Source organism: Malaya genurostris, chromosome 1 (assembly GCF_030247185.1).
Source record: "Malaya genurostris strain Urasoe2022 chromosome 1, Malgen_1.1, whole genome shotgun sequence".
Classification (NCBI taxonomy): Eukaryota; Metazoa; Arthropoda; class Insecta; order Diptera; family Culicidae; genus Malaya; species Malaya genurostris.
Genome location: NC_080570.1, coordinates 82,830,413 through 82,847,052, shown reverse-complemented (window position 1 = coordinate 82,847,052; position 16,640 = coordinate 82,830,413). Strand labels below are relative to the sequence as shown.

Sequence of the window (16,640 nt, the reverse complement as noted above, 5' to 3'; positions counted from 1 at the left end):
TGTCCTATTCACTTTTAAAAAAGCTATCGATTACCATTCCATCTAGTTACAATTTTTAAGATTTGAATTTTGATGCAGAAAACATGTTGATCAATACAGAAGTGGGTGGTTAATGTCAGAGGCATAACCGTGAATAACAATAGCTCGCTGAAACTCAAACTGTGTCCTTACCCAAGTAGCAAACATTGTTCTACCATTGTATTTCTTCACTCTTCTCGCAACGATTGTGTGATTGAAAAAGCGCAGTTTGCTTATATGATGTGCAACAAGTTTCTTGTTTGATATGTTTCATAGCAGTAAAATTTGTTAACTAGAAACCGAAAATGAAACCGATGAAATGAATTTATTGTAGAATCAGTTAAATAAACCGATGTGGAACTTAATCCTTTCAGGTTTTTGATTTGGTTTCACAAGCAGTAATATGAACGATCTTCACATTTGTTACAAAAACATGTAAAATCATTTGTCAAACATATCTGACATGAATAACCGTTCTGTAGCAGTTGTGAAACATGTCAATTTCAACAAGTTTTAATTGCTACTTGGGCATAGAGCACGATATAAACAGGTCAAAAGTGGATTATACAAAATAATAATATCAAATACGAAAGTAGAGGAAATATTAGAAATAGTTCCTAAATTTAACGCATACAATATCCAATGTAATAAACATTTAAACTAGAGTTGTTTTATAATGTAGTATAATGTATAGTTCCGATGTAATGTAAATCATATTTAATACCAATCTTATGCAGTTAGGATTAGAGTGTAGGATGTACTGTTATGTTACCTGTTTGCAGTCAGCGTGTATGAAAAGCTGACCTTCCTAGCAACACTGTACCCCGGAAGTGGTGTTTACGAGGAAGTCAGAGAAAATTATTGTACAGTTAACCTCGATCGCGTACACACGTAAAATAAAGTCCGTGCGAAAACCACGTGTCCGTATTTAATTCTCTCTGCTACAACATCAGAAGTGGGATCGATAAAATGGCCAACCGGCTAACCAAAGACGAATTGATGGAATGGCTGCAAGAACGGAACATCGAATTCCCAGCTTCGGCGACCGTCCGGCTTCTACGTACATTGTATGAGAGCCACATGCCTCGTGCAGAGATGGAGGAGGAGCAAGAAGATGACGAGGAACAGGAAGCCAGATTGGACGAGCAGATCCGGATTCTGGAAAAGAAAAAACAGCTCGCAGAGTTAAGAAGAGAGCTGGCAGTATGTGAAACTCAAGTCGTTCGACCGGCTGAATTCCAGGATGTGAAATGTGTGATACCGATGTTCACTGGCAGTGATTTGTGTGTTCCAGAAAAGTGGATTTCGGACTTCGAGAGGGCTTGTGATGCCGTTCGAGGAGATGGAGAATTCCGTCTGAAAAGTGTTCGGGACTCATGGAACCGGGAACGGAGGCAGAATGGTTTCTGCGAGTTGACCGTTCACACTCATACGAAGAGTTCCGTGAACACTTCTTAGGATGTTTTGGACATCGACTTTCTATGTCAGAAGTTATCGATAAGCTACGGAGAACCACTTTCAGCACCTGCAAAACAACTGTAGTGGGTTACATTCTTAGAATGCAAGAGATCGCTTCATGTGCCGATATTGATGAAGCGCTTACAGTCCAAATGATAGTCGACGGATTTCAGGATCGTACCGCTGATATTTCGGTTTTGTATCCAGCAACCAACTTGATGCAGCTTATGCATTTAGCAAGACGATACGCCCAGCTCCGAGAATTACGACCCAGCTCCGCTTGTATTACTTCAACGTGTTCATCGAAGAAACCAAAGCCTAAAGACGATTCCGAATTAGGACTTCGGTGTTATAACTGTTCGGGTGAAGGACACATCTCCGCTCGCTGTCCAGAACCTCGACGAGAGCGAGGATCCTGCTTCCGGTGTGGATCTCAGCAACACGTCATCAGGAATTGCCCTCGTCCCGCGCCACAAAATAAAAACAAAGTGGCACTCGTCGACGACTTCCGTCAGAACTGCCAGCCTGATGCTATCGGGGAACAACTGGGCGGCGAAATCGCCGAAATTAATCGGGTAAGTGTCACTTTCTTATCTGGGGGGAAAGTACATCCGTTAATTCTCGTCTCGCTTTTCGACACTGGCAGTCCGATCAATCTGGCTAAACGTTCGGTTATCCCGCATATTTTTACGCTGAAGGAAGAGAAATATAGTGGATTCCGAAGTGTGGGGAACTTTCCGCTCTGCGCTTACGGCATCGTTTCGGGTCGTGTTACTTACGCCAACCAATCTGAAATACTGGATTTTTTCATTGTCCCTGATCATTTTATTACCTACCCCCTACTACTAGGGAGAACCTTTTTGAAAGCCTTTGGAATTGCTTTATTTAACAAACGAGTTCACAAACCAACAGTTGAATTGAAGAATAAAAATCAAATTCGAATTTCCGACAGTTTATTGCATTGTATGTTTGATTTATCGCAACCGAATTCCGAAAGAATTAATGACGACTGCCCCAGGTGTTCTAATTTCCCCCCGGAGGCGCTGACTGAGCCAGCAGCTTATGCATTGCCAGATATTTACGCTATCGAGCTAGGTGATGAATTAGTTATTAATCATCAATTAGGAAGTGATCATAAGAAGCACCTTCTAACTACTATTAAGGAAAATTACTTAGACACACCATGCATTCCGGAAACAAAACACGCTTACGAAATGAGACTGAAGTTAACTTCCGATATTCCGATAAGCTTTGGACCCAGGCGGCTATCATACAGCGACAGAGTCGAAGTAGACCGAATAGTTGATGAACTGTTGGCCGCCGGCACTATACGACCAAGTAATTCTCCGTATTCGTTTCCGATTGTACTTCAAACTAAGAAATCAGGGGAGCGACGGATGTGTGTAGATTATCGAGCCTTGAACAAGATTACTGTGCGTGACAGCTATCCGATTCCGCTTATCGACGATTGCTTAGAACGGGTTGAGGGGAAAAAAATACTTTTCGGTTTTGGATCTGAAGAATGGTTTTCACCAAGTGAATATGAGTCCGGAGTCAGTTCCGTACACAGCATTTGTTACTCCCGGTGGGCAATACGAATATGTAAAAATGCCTTTTGGATTACGAAATGCCCCAGCAGTCTTCCAGAGATTTCTCAATATGGTACTTGATGAATTCATTAGAGAGGGTTCCACTGTAGTCTATATGGATGACGTAACGATAGCTACCAACACCATCTCGGAACATTTCGATCTTCTGGGACGCGTCCTCAGAAGATTAGCAGAATTCCGCTTAGAAATAAAAATGGAAAAGTGCCAGTTTTGCTTCACTGAAATTGAGCTTTTAGGATTTACAGTGAATAACCAGGGAGTGAGACCAAATAATTCACATTTGGAGGTTATGAGGAATTTGCCATTTCCGTCGGATGTCAAGCAGTTAAGCAAATGTCTTGGGCTATTTTCGTACTTCCGCCGATTTGTTCCGTCATTTTCAACCATTGCAATTCCGCTACGCGCTCTTACGAACCCCGGAGTCAAGTTTACTTTTGATGAAAAGTGCAAGGAAGCATTCGAAAATCTACGTAATAAGCTGGTCTCTTCCCCTGTACTGGCCCTGTACAATCCGAATCGTGACACAGAGTTGCACTGCGATGCGAGTAGTGAAGGTTTTGGTGGCATATTGATGCAAAGACAGGACGATCTTAAGTTCCACCCCGTTGGATATTTCTCTAAGAGGGCAACTACCGCCGAATCTCGCTATCATAGCTTCGAGCTCGAAACCTTAGCAATTATATACTCACTTCGGAAGTTCCGAATCTACTTGGAAGGTATTCCGTTCCGCATCGTGACAGATTGTAATTCGCTTACGATGACTTTGAATAAGAAGAGCATTAATGCTAGGATTGCTCGATGGGCTTTAGAGTTAGAAAACTATCATTACAGTATACAGCATCGCCATGGCAGGTTCATGAATCATGTCGATGCTCTCAGTCGCCTCCCTTCCATCGCTGATCCAACTATTTCCGCCATTAATCCCGATGACATCGACTTCCAACTGCAAGTTGCACAGAGCCGTGATGCAACGATTGTTAGACTCCGAGAAGATTTGGAAAGGGGACCAGTTAAGAAATGGGTTGGTATACCGATGCACTCCAGGGGGTACTACGCTGTTTTACGTCCCTAGTAGAATGGAAAATAGCATCATCCGTGACACGCATGAGAAATTGTGTCATATGGGCGTTACAAAGACGATGAATCAGCTGAGTGTGCACTACTGGTTTCCGAAAATGAAGGAGAAGGTCGAGAATTACGTTAAGAATTGTATCCGTTGCCTTATGTATTCCGATCCTCATTCCTGCAGTGGACGATGTTTGTATAATATTCCGAAGAGACCAATTCCGTTTGATACGATTCACGTTGACCATTTTGGGCCGCTTCCGTCGATTGTTTCAAAGAGAAAACACATCTTCGTCGTTGTTGACGCTTTTACGAAATATGTTAAACTGTATGCAGTGAACTCTACGAGCACAAAGGAGGTCATCGCTTGCCTTGACAAATATTTCGGATGCTACAGTCGACCTAGGAGGATAATAAGCGACCGAGGGTCATGTTTTACATCGTTGGAGTTTGGTGCTTACCTATTGGAAAACAACGTCGAACATGTCAAAGTCGCGACAGCGTCAGCTCAGGCGAATGGACAGGTTGAGCGTGTCAACAGAGTCGTAAAGTCTATGTTAGGAAAGCTTTCCGAACCGGTGCAACATTCCGATTGGGCGAAACTGCTAGTCAAAGTTGAATTTGCTATCAATAACTCCGTTCATTCAAGTACTAAGGAGACGCCATCGATTCTTCTGTTCGGGGTCAGTCAACGAGGACGAGAGGTTGATAATCTGTCTGAATACCTGGAGGACAGGACCAATTCCGCTGGTGTTCGGGATTTAACTGTGATACGTGATTCTGCCTTGCGTCACATTGAAGAATCTCAGAATAAGAACTCATTATTATTTGATAAAAAGCATAGGACCCCTAACACTTTCTCTGTAGGGGATTACGTTGTTATTCGAAACGTAGATACTACTGTTGGTACGAATAAGAAATTTGTTCCCAAATATCGGGGTCCGTATCGCATCCATAAGACACTCCCCAATGATCGCTATGTGATTAGGGACATAGAAAATTGTCAGATATCTCAACTTCCTTACGATGGGATTGTAGAGGCTGCCAGGATAAAGTCTTGGGTTGATGACGGATGTACTGACATTAGAGAGTGACACTTACTACGCGGAAGGGGTGTGGTCATGTTTACTAACCCCGAGTAAGACGCGGGTAATCGTCTATTACTAACATTGTCAATGATCGAGACGCTCATAAGTCAGGAATGGCCGAGTTGTAGTATAATGTATAGTTCCGATGTAATGTAAATCATATTTAATACCAATCTTATGCAGTTAGGATTAGAGTGTAGGATGTACTGTTATGTTACCTGTTTGCAGTCAGCGTGTATGAAAAGCTGACCTTCCTAGCAACACTGTACCCCGGAAGTGGTGTTTACGAGGAAGTCAGAGAAAATTATTGTACAGTTAACCTCGATCGCGTACACACGTAAAATAAAGTCCGTGCGAAAACCACGTGTCCGTATTTAATTCTCTCTGCTACAATAAAGCAATGGAAATATTCTGTGAAGATTATTATTCCGTGTATCTAGAATCTAAAATCATGACCTCTACTATTACTATGACTTTGTAACTTCTCAACTGGCTAAAAATAACGCTACGGTCCACCTGTACCGGTGGTATATATCCACCAAACAGGTAAGCCGTGTGACATCCGGCGGAATTATTTTCTACCAAGAATTGATCCACTGGTTTCCTGTTCCATGTTAGAGTGGCACAAATCAATCTTCAGCATAAACGTACAGCAACTATGAATCTATCCAGACTTCTGCAAGAAGGTAAAGCTTCTATAGCTTTGGTTCAAGAACTATATTTCCAAAAGGGAAACTTCTACGTTGAAAAATTGTTAAACCCAGTCTTTGTTGCCTTCAACAAGACCGGTATGACCAATCCACGTGAAATGCCTCGAGCATGCATACTTGCAAATAGTGCTCTCGATGTTTCTCTCATATCGGAGCTCACAACTCGGGATATTTGTGCTGTCACAGTTGGTATGACTATTGATGGCATAGACAGGAAATATGTCTATTGTTCGACATATTTACCGCATAACCAACCTTCGCCAAGCGATGACTTAAAAAAGGTTGTATCAGACTGCTGCAAAAGTGATTTACCGCTTGTAATCGGCAGTGACATAAATGCTCACCATATCATTTGGGGCAGCACAGATATAAATTCGAGAAGCTCTGATATGATGGAATTTGTGAGCAGTACAAACCTGCACATAGTCAATGCAGGAAATCGTCCAACTTTTGCGAGATCTGGAAGAGAAGAGGTTTTGGACGTAACTCTCTGCTCGGATAGAATTGGTGAATTGGCTCGTCTCCGATGAGCTCGAACCTTCATTGTCTGATCATAAGTACATATTCTTTGATCATTTAAACGTTAAATTTGATATTAACACATATCGTAATCCCAAATCTACAAACTGGGACCTCTACGAAGAGGGCTTGGCGACTAGATTTTACGGATACCAACCAACAATTGAAACCCCAATTGATTTGGAAAATGTTGTCGACGAGACTAACTCACTCATAGTTGCAGCATATGAAGAGGCTTGTCCACTTCGGATTGTGCGAGCTACTAGAGGAACTCCTTGGTGGAATGCTGAACTTGCTAGACTAAGGAAACTATGCAGAAGAGCTTGGAACCACCGACGCAGAGATGGGTCAGAGGCGTTCGTGTGGCTCGAAGGGCTTACAAAAATGCTCTTCGATCGTCTGAGCGAAGTAGTTGGAAAAGCCTCTGCACAAATGTCTCTAGTCTCAACGAGGCTAGCAGATTAAATAAGTTACTTTCGAAGTATAAGGACTTCAATGTCAGTTTCTTAAGAACTTCAGATGGTGAGCACTTGTCTGATGAAGGTGATGTACTTCACTATCTTTTTAACACTCACTTTCCAGGTTGTATGGATTCCCATGGACAGCTCTTCCCGAGACTTTTTCAGGTTGTTACGATTCTTGGGCCCTTACTCGAAGCGTTGTGACGATTGAATCGGTCAAATGGGCAGTTGAGAGTTTTGCTCCGCAAAAGTCTCCTGGAAAGGATGGAGTTTTCCCAGTGTTACTGCAGAAAGGGTATGAACATTTCAAACATGTTTTGAAGAAAATACTTACTTTTAGTCTTGCGACTGGATATATTCCTAGAGTCTGGCAGGAAATAATTGTCAAATTTATTCCCAAAGGCGGACGCTACACTTATGAGGAAGCGAAGAGTTTCAGGTTTATCAGTCTAAGCTCATTTCTTCTTAAAACAGTGGAACGCATAGTAGATCACTATATCAGGAATGTTAGTTTGGGCGTGCATCCGCTACATGGAATGCAACATGCTTACCAGCGTGGAAAGTCCACTACAACCCTGTTACATGATGTTGTGTACAACATTGAAAAAGCTTTCTCACAAAAGCAATCTTGCTTGGGAGTTTTCCTAGATATTGAAGGTGCCTTTGATAATGTGTCTTTTAGTTCAATTCTGGAAGCAGCCCGTGGTCATGGCATACCTTCAAGTATCCCAAATTGGATACACGCAATGCTTAGCAATCGACTTCTTTGTTCATCGCTTCGGCAAGCAGAGATTAGAAAGCTGAGTGTTTGTGGGTGTCCTCAAGGTGGTGTACTATCCCCACTTTTATGGAACCTAGTAGCTGATGGTTTGTTAAGGAAACTTAATAACCTTGGATTTCCGACTTATGGTTTTGCCGACGATTATCATATATTGATGACCGGTATAAGCATTAACACTCTCTTTGATTTAATGCAACAAGCCCTGCGATCTTTTGACAATGGTGTTGTGAGGTAGGATTATCTGTAAATCCGGGCAAAACATCAATGGTGCTTTTCACTCATCGTAGGATAATCACAGGAGCTCGTCCGTTGCAGTTCTTTGATTCAGAGGTCACTGTGGTCGATCAAGTTAAATACGTCGGGATTATTCTTGACTCAAAACTGAGTTGGTCTGCTTACTTTGACTTCAGGATTAAAAGAGCTTGCATGGCTTTCGGCCAATGCAGACGAGCTTTTGGAAAATCATGGGAACTCAAACCCAAATATATTCATTGGATCTACACAACTATTGTTAGACCAATCTTAGCATATGGATGTCTTGTATGGTGGCAGAAAGGAGAAGTCGCGACAGTTCAGTCAAAGCTAAATCATCACCAAAGGATGGTCCTAATTGCGATGACAGGACTGTATGGATGTATTCAACTTAAATAGGGTTTAGCAGATTGTTTGGCACCCTTTACTTCTGCTCGTACATACTGCGAATCGTTCTGCATTCTTCCGGGAGTACAGAATGGTGTCGCTTTTCTAAGATCGCTAAATCCTCTCGGGGGTTGGAGGTTTTATTAACAGCAGACTGCTCGGGACCTCGTAGAGGTTCAGAATTTACGCCTGCTTCCACTAAATGTGATCCTCAGCAGATTGTTCAACATTCCTTAGGGGTGCAGAATTTACTTCTGCTTTTATGTGTTTTTGTGTCGTCAATTTTTCCCATCCTCCTAGTCCAACCCTTACCATTTTATTTCAATCCTTCTCTCTTATATATTGAGAAAATGATGCTAAAAACAAATTGATGGAAAGGCACAAATCTCCAAATATCAAGGGGAACGTGCCATTTGATCCAATTTGTTCTGATTCCTGATTCATGAGGTACATTTGGAACTCACAATGCATTCCGACTCGACTACCGGTCAACTTAACTGAGGTATTTTCAAACACAGTGCTCCCATAAATTTCTGACAGCTTCCACTGCAGAAAACTGGAAACGCAAATCGCTGTTAAAGAGTGCTTTCCCAATGAAACCCCTTTACACCATTCTGCTGCTCGCTTCATTCCAACAGGATTAGCTGGCCTTTGGTGTGGTTTTACTGTGGGTCCTGCTGCGACAGTTCTTCGGAACACCTTTCTTTAGCTCACTTCATTGAAAAATAGTGACACTTCGGTGTTTCTCTCTCTCGTACGTCTTGCTCCGACAACCGTTGCATAGAAAAAAATGGAAAAAGTTGAATGTTTAGCTTTTATACCGATACAGTTTTACAGCAGCCGATATTCTGTTCTCTTCCTCATGAGACTTTCTGATTGGCTGGTGGTGATATGGGTCTATTCAGACAAGTTTTTCAATAGTGTATTATGATAGCTGCCGACGTGGTATTGACAATTGATCACGAATAGTTTTTTTATGTTTTCTAAAGTTTTGTCTTAGTAGCTGAATTTGTGGCGAAAAGTTAAGTGTTATGCATATTTGTTCAGTGCTTTTTTATATTTTTCGATCCAGTATTGGTTTGTATCGTGTTGATATTGCAATCATTTTGTTTTTGATGTTACACAAAATTGCGTCAAATTGGGTTGTGGACCATATCGATGGCTGGGTTAAGAACCATGCATATTTCATGCTACAATTGTATCACAACTGTCAAATTTCATTAGTTAATCTGATTTCACGAAATTTCATTCAATTTAACTCTATTTATGTTACTTTCTGTGTAGTATGAACTAGCCCACTGTGATTGAATGGTTGTGTGACGTTATTTTTTAATTCCAAGACAAAAAATAATCATTTTCAGAACCATCACGAACCAGTAAACTAAATTCTTAAAATCGAATAACCTGTAAAACCATGATATTTTTGCTTTTCAAACAATTATCATTTAGGCGTGAAATGAGATGATCTTAGAGACGAATTTTGGTTATTACCATTAGGACATCATTTGCTTCTGCAATGCTGTGATATTTTGCAGGGAGCATAATATTATGTGACATAACATCTAATGGGAGGGCATATCAAGATGCACCTATTCATATTAGCAAAACAACAATTCTGATTGATCCAACTAGGTTTAAGAGCAGTTGTGGTTGAATTCTTCATATCAATAGCTTATTTCTGAATTCATTACGTAATGAACTAATTCTAGATGTTTCGTTGTATGTTAATATGTACCAATATAAAACAAATAAACAACCTAATCGATCATCGTTCAGAAAAAGGAATCAAACTACTTACTTTTTCAAGTTCTAGGAGGTGAAACCGAAGTACTTGAATGGCTTGCACCATCTGAAAGAAAACATTAGAAAAAAGCAATTAAACTTCAAAGATAGGCGTCTATGTTACAGTCGTCATAAATTTATGGAAGCGCGTGGTAGTTAAAAATAAGGCTTATTATACTCAAAATAGCATAACTCATAAACGAAAAATATCACTTCGCCTATTTTTTATATGTTGATTCGTTAAAAAAAGAACCCTTTAACTACAAACCATGATAACCGTGAATAATATATACAACCATTTTGTTTACAAAATCATAATTTTATTATCTGTTCACAGTTTTACGGAATCTAATAGACCAAAATCGGCTCAATGGCACAAAAGTAAAGTTTCTTAAGGAAGGAATAGGGTCTAACGGATGAAAAGAGCACCACGTTTTAAAAAATTATCATTCAAAAATATTAATGCAAAAGTTTTGCATAATATAAAACATATTTCGTAAAACACTTTGTGATTTTTTCATGGAACGTTTTTATTTGATTTCTACTTTATTTTTGGTGGTTATTTAAAGTCAAAACTGCGAATCGAAAAACTTCGTCGTTTTGTAGCTATAAAACCTACCTAATGTAATCAAAAGCGAAAAGGGAAACTAAAGGGTTGGGTTCCAAAAGGCTTTAAAATTTGACAAAACATCTCTGTAAAGTAATACTATAAGAATATAAAGAATATAAATAAAATTTTTTTCGAAAGTGTTAGATACTCCGCCCCTTGGTCGATAAGGATAAAATTTGAAATTTTCGAAAAATAATAAATCAATAATGAAAGATATTTTTTTCGATTTTTTGGAAAACTGTTTTTAAAATTTTCTCAAATTTTTTTCTCAATTTTTGTATAATATTTTTTTGTTTTCGATTATGGAGGTTTGGACTGTATTTTTGCCTTTCTCATATATGCAATCACTGTGAAAACCGACTTTTGAACCGGAGAGCCGAGTGTCATATACCGTTCGACTCAGTTCGTCGAATACGCAAAATGTCTGTGTATATGTGCGTATGTGTGTATGTAATGTTTTTTTGCACTAACATTTCTCGGAGATGGCTGTACCGATTTTCACATACTTAGATTAAAACGAAAGGGCTTGTGGTCCCATACAGAATTCCTGAATATTATTTGGATCCGACTTCCGATTCCGGAATTATTAGGTAAAATGTGCAAAAAATTAAAATATGTGTTCTAATTTCTTGTTATTCTTATTAAGAAGAAAATTATTTTGAAGAATACCACAGTATTATATATGATAGTATAATTGATGTGAGAAAGGCATCATTACACCACTAGATGGATTAAAACAGGTTTTATATATTTTTTTTATTTTAGTCCTTTTTACATTACATATCAAGTCATGCCTTTATCAAGCATGCTCATTTCGAAAAATTAAAATTCGAAGCAAAGTCGATGTTTTCCTATAATTTGTTTTTTTATGACTTCTAGTCAGTCAGTAATATTTTATTTAAAACTAACTGGAGATTGTAAGAGAAGAAAGAATATGAAAATTCTAGAGCCTTAGCACTCAAGGATTCAAGGAGCAAGAATGCGAATGTAAAGTGCGGATAAATGAGACGTGACGTCATTTTAAGTAAGCAGAAAGCTTCTCGCAGCTAAGTTTTTACTTTCTACCAAAGGAGACGAACTTAGGCATCTGTCGTGAAAACAGGTCTTAATTTAAAAAAAATGGAAACAAGTACCGCTACAATCATACAAACCGTTCTATTTTCTCAGAGCAACGCTATGTAAGGAGAACGAAATTTTTATTTTGTAGAAGTCGTTAGTAGATCACTAAATAAACTTGATTCGGTTATACCGGTCCTCGATTTCCGGTTCCGAAGCTGCCCGGAATAGTGAACAACAGCTCAAAAATGGACACACTTCGAATTCTCAGAGATGGCTACTTAAATTAAAATAAAGGGACTTATGCATAGTTGCGAAATTTCATCCGGTGAATTATTTTACATTAGTTATCCCATCATATGATAACTAAAATAAAATAATTCAAATCGCTGACTAAAGTTACGATACAAGGAATGTAAAAACTGTACTAAGGACCGAGTGCTAAAAATTTTACGTTAACAATTCGAAACTGTTCCAATACACAGGTTTTATTAATTGATGTCCATAGAAACTTCTTTCGGCTGAGCCCGTTCCGGGATTCAATTTCTAAAAATACCGGAAGTAGTGGTCACATTTGTATCAATTTGTATCATATTAACGATAATGAGAAAGGCATCATTTCACTATTATGTGGATTAAAAAATGTTCTCACATAACATAGGGTAAAGAAAAGTGAAACCCCACTCTGAGAAAGTTGTTGCATTTTCGAGTTTGTAGGTATATAAGTGCTCTAGAGTGGAGTGCGGTAGTGTGAATTCACCTCTAGATATGGCAACAAAACAGTAAATATTAGTATTGAATTATATTTCTGTATAAAATGTTCAAAACGACGTATGTAACAATGAGAGATTCTCTTTGTTTACTTTCTCTTTTGATTATTACGGCACTCTTAGCAATCCTTCTCTCCAATTATTTACCGATAATAATAACTAAAGCTATCATCTTTTAATCTGCTCTGGAGAAATTACCGAAAAAAGCAGGAATATTTCGCAATAATCGAAAGAGAAAGTAAACAAAGAGAATCTCTCATTGTTACGTACGTCGTTTTGAACATTTTATACAGATTTTATCTATTTATCAAGAAATATTTGTTTCGTGCCACGTAAAATATGTTACTTGATTTGAAGTTCATTTCAAGACAATAAGATTAAATATCTTCGTGACAGATAGAACGTTGTCGATCACATGGTTATTACATGACAAAAGTACATTCACAACCGTTCTTCCAATCAAGAATTTATACTTCATTCTTATTTCGACCAGATTGTATGAATTAACGACAAGTGAAAAGAAAAAAAAAGTTTGTTGCTAATAAATCATTGTGATAAACATTGGACTACCTCCGAATAAATACATTGTTATATTAGGTGATGTTATTAGTAGTTTTTTTTTTTATATTTGAAATAAAAGTTCGATTAAAAAATTAGCGGAGTGTAATTATTCGTTATTGAGTAATAAGCTCTAAACTGAACTACCGTTGCATCTGCTTTTCACGGTTTCCATCGATTGTAGAATCTAGAAACGTCTATCTATTATTCTGGAAACACACGGTAACTGAACCGAATTCGATTACTTACTAATGAGTCCACCTCGGGATCCGCCACATAGTAGGGTTTTTCCTGGCGTATCTGTAGATATAAGACGAAAAAATATATTAACAACTGAACGTATTTTTATGGGTAAATGCAAAACTGGAATGACTTCAAGTACTACCTTTCTCATATAGAAAGGTTATGCAATCATTGTGGAAACTGACTATTCATCCGAGGCTCAGAGTTCCGAGTTTCTTATACCATTCGACTCAGTTCATCGAGTTGAGTAATGTATGTGTGCATGTGTCAAATAATCGCACAAGTTTTTCTTCGAGATGGCTGAACCGATTTTCACAAACTTAGATAAAAAAAAAGATTTCGTGGTTTCATAAGGAATTCCTGAATTTCATCGGGATCCGGTTATCGGTTCCGAAATTACAGGGTGAGAGTGTTAAAAATTTTATACCATCAGCGGCGAAGCAAAGTACCTTGGTTAAAAACTATTCCAATCGGTAGTCATTGTCAGTAGACGGCCAAATAAACCGCTATCCTGGTTGCTGGCTTCCGATACCGGAATCACCGGAAATAGAAAATAGTCATATAATCCAAAATGCTCACTCACTCTCTTTTCTCAAAGAAAGACTTGACCGATTTTCTCAAACTTAAATTCAAATGAAAGGGCTTACGGAATTCCTGATTATATGGATATGGATCAGGTTTTTATTATTTATATATATATATATATATATATATATATATATATATATATATATATATATATATATATATATATATATATATATATATATATATATATATATATATATATATATATAAATATATATATATATATATATATATATATATATATATATATATATATATATATATATATATATATATATATATATATATATATATATTTTGGGAAAGTTTGTGCATTAACTAGTATAACCTACAGAATGAAACAGGTCATCCTGAAGAAAACAAAGTGGGTTCATTATTATTTCCAGCATCGGAAGCCGAGAACCGGTATAATCGGCTACCAAATAACATGACGTACAATCTCTACTTGTTTTTATCCAAGTTTTGAAGTTTTTATACGATTTTGCAATCGTATTCTAAAAGCGGTTTAAATTTTTGTTGAATCCGAAAATATGCAGTAATTTTTGGTAGGACCATAATACCTTTCATTTGGTTTTCATGGTGGCGATGGACGGATTTGTATTCAGTCGAACCAACAGTTATGAAAAAATACATTGTTATATAGGGGAAGATGTTCAATTGCCGGCAGTGTTCGGTTACCTGCATCCCACCGTAACTTTTGACAGAAAGCAGATAGTGTCATTTTGACAAATGTCATGTGTGTGTAATAGCAGCACGTTCTTTTTGTGCCGAATACCGAAGCAAACAGACGCTTGTACTCTTTGCTGCGTTCAAAACAAATTTTAATTACGCGAAAATCAACACAAAAGTTTTTGCTGATTTTTTTATAGTATCAACAATTGAAGAGTATCAATCGGAAAGGTGAGTGTATTAAATATTACCGGATGCTATCAAAACGTTTGAAACCAAAGATTTGTTTTGTTATTTTCAAAATGTCTACCGATTTCGATTACCGCCACCCCAAGGTGTTCGGTTACCGGCCCTCCATTTTTATCTACAAATCGTGAAAAATTGTCAGTGATATGCAGGCTGTTGTCGAGCAGATGGACCGACTAAGAAAAAACGTTGAAGACCGGCCAAATCAACACCAAAGGCGCCACCTTACAAATCATCGACCAAGAGAGTCAAGGCGAAGTCACCATCGGACAATGAAAACTTTTGTCCAAAACGCTTCTATTTATCTTCTATCTATTTTTTCTTTGAATAACTGCAGTCTACTTATATTTTTTCCATTTTTAGTGAAATTTCTTGGGGTGCCGGTAAGCGAATACCTTTTTTGAAATGGCCAAAATTTATCGCTTTACTAAATTGATCATTTTTTTTTTTCGATCAAATGAATCAACTCAGTTTCTTAATCAGTTGTTAGCTAGGGACTTTAGCTTTTCATTGATGTATAGATGTCCGCATAATGTGCACTAAGTCAGAAGTTATGACCTTAAAATAAAAGGGTGCCGGTAATTGAACACTCTCCTTTATTGGTTATATTATTATCAATGTCGGTACATATTCATTAACTTTTACGTACATTGTGTTTTCATACATTTAATATTTCCACAATCTATGGGAAAGTATTATAAAATACCTCCATTAGTAATATATGTATTAAAAGATTATCTTCTTTTTGAGCGTATTTCATTGCATTACTGGGGTAGATAACATGTTGGGCAACATTCGTCAAACCAAATGTATTGAACATAATACATTTGAACTTCCAGTTCCAAATATGCCATTGTGCGGGCAGAAAATAGTGCTATTTGTCGGTTTGCGTCACTTGCACGATTATATTGGAAGAGTTAGTCGTATGATTATAGCATTTGATCAGTTAGTCATATAGTTATCGAATTCAATCTATATTAATAGTGCTTATCAAACGAACCTAAGCTTGTTGAAATCGGTTCAGCCATCCCCGAGAAAAGTGATCATACAGAAAAAAGTGCGGTTTGTCGGTTAAATCACTTCTATGATCATATCTCCAGAACCGTAAGTGACAACCATTTGATCTTCGAACTTAGTCCACAATTCAATAGCATCTTTCAAACGAGCCTAAGCTTGTTGAATTCGGTTGAGCCATCACCGAGAAAAGTGAGAATGAATGAATGGGTGGTTTGTCGCTACGTCAGAAATATCAGCCATAAAGCCTTCGAACTTGGTATACAATAGTAGCTTATAAACGAGCCTATGCTTGTTAAAATCGAGTAAAATGAGCGTAGAGAAAAAAGTTCGGTATACCAGCTACGATACTTTTACGATCATATCTCCGGAATCGGATGGGACAATCATTTGACCTTCGAGCTTGATCCACAGTTTAGCAGTACACACTTAGAAAAATGTATAAAATGTATAGAAAACAATATAATATCAAAATCAGTTATGATGTTTTATTATCATTTGCAAGACTCATGATGAAGTTCATTAATTGAAAAAATGAGTTCTTCCGTTGCTTCATGTCGAAATATAATGATCAGAATTTAAAAAAAAACCTGTTTTAATCCACCTAGTGGTGTAATGATGCCTTTCTCATATCAATCATACTATCATTCCTATATAATACTGTGGTATTCTACAAAATTATTTTTCTTCGATTCTTAAAAGAAGAATCGAAATAGATTTGTTTGACCGTCTACTGATAAAAACTATCAATTGGA

The 16,640-nt window shown here is 37.8% G+C and overlaps 2 protein-coding genes across 2 annotated transcripts in view; one reads left to right on the top strand and one right to left on the bottom strand.

Annotated features, from left to right (window-relative positions):
* Positions 1-16,640, bottom strand: part of LOC131440640 (homeobox protein homothorax-like) — a 256,640-nt gene that overhangs the window by 185,771 nt on the left and 54,229 nt on the right. The window contains exons 4-5 of the mRNA XM_058612100.1: positions 13,375-13,425; positions 10,148-10,198 (exon numbers count right to left, since the gene is read on the bottom strand). Of these exons, the coding sequence (XP_058468083.1) occupies positions 10,148-10,198; positions 13,375-13,425 (102 nt within the window). The remainder of the gene's footprint in view (positions 1-10,147; positions 10,199-13,374; positions 13,426-16,640) is intronic.
* On the top strand, positions 718-4,085 carry LOC131440641 (uncharacterized). The gene is made up of 2 exons (XM_058612101.1): positions 718-2,051; positions 2,123-4,085. The coding sequence occupies exons 1-2, from the start codon at positions 1,395-1,397 to the stop codon at positions 2,138-2,140; spliced, it is 675 nt and encodes a 224-aa protein (XP_058468084.1). The 5' UTR covers positions 718-1,394; the 3' UTR covers positions 2,141-4,085.